Below are 8,138 nucleotides of genomic sequence, written 5' to 3'. Positions count from 1 at the left end.
CCACCATTGGGCAAAATTGCCAAAGCTTAGCAGTGCCGCCCCCACATCTCCCATGGGCTTCCAATTGGCCCTTGTGGCTCACGCTCTTTCTAGACTGGTGTTCCAGCTTGCCCGTCGCCTCCCTCCCGCCTTTAGCCGGCAATTATTGGTAGGTCGTTACGTCATTGCAGCATCTACCCCACTTCCATTGGCTCCCAATGGAAAGGGCGGCCGCGGCGTCACACGCAGGAGCCGCCATTTTGACAGAGCAACCTTAGTGACAGGAGCCGAAGCAGCCGCGCAGGTTGTCCCCGTTTCCCCTCCCCCTTCCCTTCTCCGTTTGACTTCCCGGGCCCCCTACACGCCACAGCCCCGGCCCCGCCATGTCCCAGAAACAAGAAGAGGAGAACCCTGCGGAGGAGACCGGCGAGGAGAAGCAGGTGAAATGGAGGGGGTGCGGGCTGCGAGCAGGGGGCGACCGTGATGGGGCGGCAGTCGGTCTCCCACCGCTGCGAATTGGTCGCCATTGTCTCAGGTCCTGCAGGGGTTGGCTACTTCATACGTCACGCAGGCAGACTTAAGTTGTGCTCTAATTGGCCGAGCTTGGGCGCAGGGCGGGTGTTTGGAAAAACTGAGTGAATGAAAGGGGGTGGTGGTCCCAAGATGCAGTGTGTGTTCTTGGTTAGTATGTGTTAATGACCGGACAACCAGGCTACGGTCAGCATCCTGAGTCCTCAGAAAGATACACGTCGAGGTAAAGAATTTTACAAAGGACCAGCACTTGGGGGTAGGGAGAAGAGAAATTATTATTATGGTTAGTTTAAGGCTGCAGCTTTCTCAAGAGATCTGTTTTGACGGTTGGGGTTGGTCTGTTGCCCACCTTCAGTGAGGACCGAACAGGATTGTAGAGGGCTAGAGTTCCATACAGAATAATGGAGGTTAAACCTAGAAAGACACCGGGAGCGTCGTGACAAGAAAGACGCCACCTTATTCCCCCAGGACATCCAAGGCAAGTGGTCGTACTAAGCTCACCTGCAATTATGTGATGAAAACACCCGAAATCCACTTCTTACTGGGTTTAGGTCCTTTTCAAAAATTACTAAAGGGCAGCAGGGCCCACAAAAAGCAAGAAGAGAATACCACCACCAGTGAAAGCCTCTGCAAGCGAGTTGAGCTCCTGGCTGTTACCCAAACTTTCATCACTTGCCCCACTGGGAAGGTGTTGACTTTTTGGTAAAAACTGGGTAATACCTATGTATATCGCAGCACTATTTACAATAGCCAAGAAATGAAAGCAACCTAAGTGTCCATCAGTAGATGAATGGATAAAGAAGATGTGGTACATATACACAATGGAATATTATTCAGCCATAAGAAGAAAACAAATCCTACCATTTGCAACAACATGGATGGAGCTAGAGGGTATTATGCTCAGTGAAATAAGCCAGGCAGAAAAAGGCAAGTATCAGATGATTTTACTCATCTGTGGAGTATAAAAACTAAGAATAAACTGAAGAAACAAAACAGCAGCAGAATCACAGAACCCAAGAATGGACCAACAGTTACCAAAGGGAAAGGGACTGGGGAGGATGGGTGGGAAGGGAGGGAGAAGGAGGATAAGGGGGCATTACAATTAGCACACATAATGTAGAGACTGGGGCACAGGAAGGGCAGTGCAACACAGAGAAGACAGGTAGTGATTCTATAGCATCTTACTACGCTGATGGACAGTGACTGTAAATTTGGGTATGTGGTGGGAACTTGATAATGAGGGGAGTCTAGTAACCATAATGTTGCTCATGTAATTTTACATTAATGATACCAAAAAAAAAACTGGGTAAATACTAGTGAACATACTGTATCTCAATTCTCCCGAGGTTAGAAACAGTGTCCTTTCCATCTGTTTACCTGTCATCTTCCTACCATAATGTTTGTGGAAATACTAAAGCAACTTTGTCCGATTACTGAGGTGGAGTGTTTTTGGAGACCACGTAGCTGTAGCTTCCTCCACAGAGACTTATCAGATGACTATCTTACACTCTTGAGTAAGGAGGGAACATTTCAGCAGAATTATCCTTTTTGATTTCCCATTTACCTGTACTGTGTGTTAGCTTTCCTACTCATCTTGTATCATCAGAAGTTCTGGCTAGCTCTTCCCTCTTGTTTTCTTTCCTAGCTTCTGTGCTGAGTGAGCTGTGGCTCATTCTGATTCAAGTATTGTATTTAGTTATTACCTTTAACCCAATACTCACATCATGGAGGTGGTTCCCTGGGCATCGTGTGAAAACTAGCTTGTCTTTTTCTTCTCACAATACAGTCATCTTAAGCTTTAGGGATTTGAACAAAGGTCCAGCTTTATATAAGAGCAGAGTGGAAATAGCGTGTTTCCAAGTGGGTGGATCTTCAGGGAAAGTTGGTAGTATACATGTTTATTAGGTATTAGAAGCAGTTTCTTCTCAGTCATTAATTTTATTGGTCCATTTGTTTCCTGTAGGACACACAGGAGAAAGAAGGTATTCTCCCTGAGAGAGCTGAAGAGGCAAAGCTAAAGGCCAAATATCCAAGCCTAGGACAAAAGCCTGGTGGATCTGACTTCCTCATGAAGAGGCTTCAGAAAGGGGTATGGGGCACAATCTCTTTACTTTCTTACTCTGGAACCAAAGGAGACTTTAGGGATGAGATCTGTGGAAGTTCTGAATTCTCATCTGGATGTTGTGTTGCTGAGCAGTAGAAAGGTGGAATTAGGAACTTGTAAAAAACAAAGCAAATTATTGTAAATCCCTGATACGGTATCAGTTATCTTCTGATTGCCCATATAAGATATTACAGCTTAATGTAGGGGCTTTGAGGTGTGGGGATATTGGGAGGGGAATAAAGAAAGGAAGGATTTTAGAGACTGGAATGCTGACTGGTAGTCATTTGCCAATTTGGATGGTGAGAGTTTTAGGAACTAAATTTTTTAGGATTAGAGCTACATTTTAGGGTACGTCATTTCAGAAAAGGAACAAACCATCTGTCCTACAGATTTTTCCAACCTGAAATGAATAGATTTCTTCAGACCCTTGAAGTTAGGACCAGCCATTAACTGTACTCCCTGAAGACTTATTTTTCTTGTCCAAAGTGGTCCTCCTCACCAAGGGAGAGTCTGCCTTCATAGCCACCTAGCTCCTGCTCAGGTGTCTCAGTCCCCAGAGGTACGTAAAGCTGACTAAGGGACTGTAGGTCACTCAGCTAGAGTGTGTTGCTCTGAGTGAAACAGGTCCCTGTGAAGAACCCTGGTTTCTGAGTCTTAGTCACAGGTGCTGATGTGGTGCTGATTTGCAGTCTGCCTTGCTGTAGGCAAGTCAGGTGTGAGCAGGCTGTCACAGCCGTGGGAGTCAGAGGAAAGATATGGTGTCCTCATGAGAAGCCCTGTGTCTGTTCATGGTTTGAGAGAATAGTTTTTAATTTAGAGGTTGATCTCCTATTGATTGTTAGGATAGCCCCAGGCTGACCCTTCTGTATATCTATTCATTTCTGTTTCTCCAGAACCAAAGTCATTTGAGACTACTAGATTGTCAGTAAGCCTTTATGATTAGTTAGTAATTTGGTTAAACCATCCTGTGCTGATGGCACTACACAGGATGTGGGTGCAAAGGATATAGGGGCTCTCTTATCTCCAAACATACATACTGCTGTGAAATTGCACACCTGAAAAAGTCAGAACGTGTTAGGGAGAAGACATAAGTACATGTAATTAATGCTGAGCTATGTATGCATGAGGTTAATCAAAGATGACTTCAAAGATCTGAGTGTAGGTGAGGTTTTATAATAAATGTGAGTTTCCTTGCTTTCAAGGAGGGCCAGAGCTCCAGACTCACCTAAACCTCCATCTTGTCTCTCAGCAAAAGTACTTTGACTCAGGAGACTACAACATGGCCAAGGCCAAGATGAAGAACAAGCAGCTGCCAAGTGCAGGAGCGGACAAGAACCTGGTGACTGGCGACCACATCCCCACCCCTCAGGATCTGCCCCAGAGAAAGTCCTCACTCGTCACCAGCAAGCTCGCGGGGTAACCTGGGCCCCTCTTCCTCTCCCCTTCCTCACCCACTGGACTTTTATATATCATAGGCAGGGATTCAGTAGGCACCTAGTTGTGTCTTCTCAGCTTGTGAGCCAGAAATGGCTGTGATTCTGCTGGGGGCCACTGAGAAGGTAATGTGAGTTGAAGAGGGCCTCTGAGTTCATTTCCTTGGTAAAACTGAGATTTCCATACCTTCACTGTAGCCCATGTAGGGACAGAAATAAGAAACTAGGATTGGATAATGTTGCAAACTCTCTTTTTCTTTGTATGAGAAACTGGGGAGATAGAATTTCTCCTTCTGGAAAAGAATATCCCAAAATTGGTTAGGCTAAGTCTTTGGAATAACACAGCAGGTTTAACATCCCAAGGCTAACCTCACTTACCTGGGAAAGGTAGGTTGATTGAGATCTGTTTTTTGTGCTTCTACGTGTTTTGTCCCTTAGGCTGCTTTGCTTCCTGTGTCCGTTACAGCAGGTTTAGAGAATTCTCGGAAAGAAAAACTGATTTGCGTGCCTAAAACAATGCCCGCTTAACTTCCCTTAGTCACTGTCTTTTAGAGTTTGCCCTGGCTCTTAAATAATGTAAAGATTAGAGGACATTATTCACATAAAATGGGCACCTTCTCTCTCTCTCTTCCAGCATGTTGCTTTCAAAAGTATTATGGGATAGTGGACAGAGCACTAGTTTAGGAGTCAATAATCTGGGCTCTAGTTACACTCAGTCTCAGTAGAACTGCTGTGTGACCTTGGTCAAGTCATTTAACCTCTCTGGATTTCTGTTTCCTCACTATAAAGTAGAGTTGAATATAGGTAAGATTGATTCTGATTTTAAAAAACCTTACAACTCTCATCTGGAAAAAATAAGTACTATTCATTGTGAAACTGAAAGTGAGGAAGGCCCTTGGGTGAGCCTACAGAGGGGAACCATTTGAAGACCCCATAGAGAGAGGGGAAGCTGAGGTTTGGGGGTTATAAATTCAGGCAAGAGGGCCTCATAAGTATCGTGGCCTTGGGTGTCAAAAAAAAATTTCTAGGAAGCTAGCCATGGAAATGTCTTGCCTCTGCCCCCACCTACTTTCCTGACCTACGATCAGACTTCGCTGCTAAAAAGCTGCTCTGGCAGCCAAGCTGGAGGCCTGAGGAAACATGCTCAGTCATGCACATGTGGAGTTCCACATTTCAGATATAATGAAATGTCAGGTGTTTTGTTAGGGAGACAAAAAGAAAACAAGTGAACTGAGCTAGCCTCCAGGGCTTGGTCCTATGGCAGGGCTGGAGCAGCAGGTTCTTGGGAGATGATTCACCATGAAGGAATTTAGGGAAGGTGGTTAGGAAGAGAGAAAAGGAACACACATTTCCCTAGACCTTACTAACCTGGCTTCTGGGCTCTGAGGAGGAGTCGCAATGCCGATCCATGAATAGATGGAGGAAAGGGCTTGTGGGTGGCCAGCATCTTCAGTCTAGTTATCACTATCTTTTGGCCTGAATCTCACTGATGCAACCTGCTAGATATGACAGAGAGGGCCAGGGTGAGGACTAACTGTTCAGGAGAGCAAGATTCTGTCATCCTTCTTGCCCTCTCACCACCAGATTCTGATATGCCAAACATTTGGCATGATTAAATGACTGATGAACTTCCTTATGTGCATGTTGGGGAATGGGGTGTGTATATATTTCTTTCCTGACTGACCATTCACTTTTCAGGCTGTCATTCAGATTGGATAGGAAAGAGTTGGTGAGGGAAGAATGGAGAGAGCAGGATCCCTGGATTACCTGGCCCCCAAACTCCTTGACTGTTGCTTGTAATTGTATATAATTTTTGTGTTCTTGCTCCATTTCCTCATGCTGTCTTCCTTAGTCTAAAGCCCATGTGGGAAGAGGAAAATGCTGAACATTCTTGTATAGTTTCCTCACCTGTCCCAGCCATGTTGTACATAGATACATCATGTTATTATATATATAAATATATATATAATTTTGTATGTTTTCTTCATCTCCGATCTTCTCGAATTTTGTACTTTTTTTCTCTTCTGTCTGAACTGCTTTCTCTATTGGTCAGTTTGAATCCTCAAGCCTGAGTTAACAATGAGTCTGGTTTTAGGAAGGAATAGAAGAAATAGAGAAATCAGAAAACTGTTGGTCTTACTTTCTCTCTACATGATTATTTTCAAGGCTAAGATAACAAAGAAACAAGCTGCATTCTGTATTTGCCACCTGTTTATATTGCATGAAGTACATAACTTCCATTGCAAAGATGGTCATTTCAAAATCCAAATCCAAATTGCTTTGACTGATCCTAGATTGTTAAATCTACTCCAATTATATGTACTGTCTGGCCCTGGCCTCCACACAGTCACCACCATGTCACTGTGTGCCCCCATTCAGCCTCTGCTGCTGTACATGGCTGTGGCTGTGCCTGTGAAACTGAGCCAACTCTACCTTACACTCCTACAAGCCTCCAGTTATTTTTGTCTTGTCTAAAGAACTGTTTTTCTGTCTGTTTTCATGGATATATCCAAAATGCAAACATTTTTTTTGTTGTTTGTACACAGGAAAAGATTTAAATTCTCCCTTTCTCTCTCTTTCTAACTTTCTATGGATAGGATTGAGGCATGTGCCAGGAAGCCTAAAGATTAAGTGTGGAAGAGTCATGGGTTGCAGACTGGGATGGAACTTAGGACTTTTTCCCTTATTACTTGACAGTGTTTTCTTTTTCTCCTTCTGTGTTCATCCACAGTGGCCAAGTTGAATGATGCTGCCCGGGGCTCCGCCAGATCCTGAGACGCTGCCCCCCTGGGTCCTGTGCTGGCTCCTGCCCCTCCCTGCTTTTGCAGCCAGGGGTCAGGAGGTGGCTCGGGCGCGGGCTGGAGAGGCAGAAGCCCCTGCCCGTTGGTGTCCCAGCGCATGGAGCCCCTTGGGCTGAGCACCAAGACCTTGAACCTTTTTTGTTTTACCTTTTTCCAAATGACTGTTGGGAGAAATCTCAGTGAAATCCTGGAGGGAATGGGGAATGTTTGAGAAGGTGGGGTGGGAGATTTAGGGGAATATGAATTAGAGACTGGGGTTGATAAAAACATTCCTGATTATCCTCCTTCCTAACCATGTGGCTGATGTGGGATGGGTGTGTGGGGGAAGACGTGGAGTAGACTAACGATGAGGGATTCTAATTCAGCTCCGCATAAAAATACTTTGCTTGGATGTGGCTGGGGACCTAGTGTCAGATAAAGGAAACTGTCCATCTAAATATGACAGATGCAAACAGCTCCTCTGGTTCTGCAGAACAGGCTAAGAATGCAATTAATGTTAATTGTTTGTTTAAAAAGTGCTGTCCTTGAAATAGATTTGCTTGGGGAGAGGGGCAGTGAATGTAGGGGAAAGGGGCCATGAGAGTGGAGAGCCCCACAGAGCCCAGGGGACTTTTTCAGTATCTGAAATAAAAAAAGAAAAGACAATGACCTATGAAAAACCCAACCCACAAATACTCTGGAGCAGTTGGTGTGTTTTATTGGGGTTTGGGGGAAGGGAAGAAAACAAGACTGAAGACACCATTCAGGAAGTTTCTAAGGGACACGGGCCCTTAATATGGAATGTGGCTGGGGTCCCTTCTGTCACTCAAGGAAAGGGAGCAAGGACGTTGGCGTACAGACCAGGGCTTTTCCTGACTCCTGTTACCCTTTGTTTTGTAACTGATGAGGAAGATGCATCAGCCTCAGGTGTTGGCTCAAAATGAGAGAATTGATGTATTTATTGGACCTAAATGGTTTACTGACACCTAACACTTAGTCCAGGCTAAGCTAAAAAGGAGGCCCCTTCTTCCTTTTCTCTTTCAGTCCCCATTCCTTCACGAGCTCTTAATGTCTGTGAAGGAGAAATGTGACCTCTAAGAAACCAAAAGAAACTCAAGGCCTTCTGCTTATGGCCAGCAGGAGACAGTGTTACTTCTCTCCTCATGGTGTCCCAACCATCATTGGAATCCTGCCACTGAAAACTTTAAAAATTACTTGTGATTGTAATACACAAAAATGTTACTGAAGGAGAAACAACTCATATCTGTCTCTCCCCCAACCACAGCAACATTCACACTTGGTAGATTGAAT

General features: G+C 44.8%; 1 protein-coding gene across 1 annotated transcript; it reads left to right on the top strand.

The window, feature by feature from the left end:
- Positions 1-212: 212 nt before the first annotated feature.
- On the top strand, positions 213-7,527 carry ENSA (endosulfine alpha). Its single transcript, XM_036905238.2, has 4 exons — positions 213-419; positions 2,474-2,599; positions 3,864-4,030; positions 6,779-7,527. Exons 1-4 carry the CDS (start codon positions 363-365, stop codon positions 6,792-6,794), a joined length of 366 nt encoding a protein of 121 aa, XP_036761133.1. The 5' UTR covers positions 213-362; the 3' UTR covers positions 6,795-7,527.
- The last annotated feature ends 611 nt before the right edge of the window (positions 7,528-8,138 follow it).

This window comes from Manis pentadactyla, chromosome 4, assembly GCF_030020395.1.
Source record: "Manis pentadactyla isolate mManPen7 chromosome 4, mManPen7.hap1, whole genome shotgun sequence".
NCBI classification, from domain to species: Eukaryota; Metazoa; Chordata; class Mammalia; order Pholidota; family Manidae; genus Manis; species Manis pentadactyla.
The sequence above is the reverse complement of the archived record's forward strand: the minus strand, read 5'-3'. Positions and strand labels throughout refer to the sequence as shown.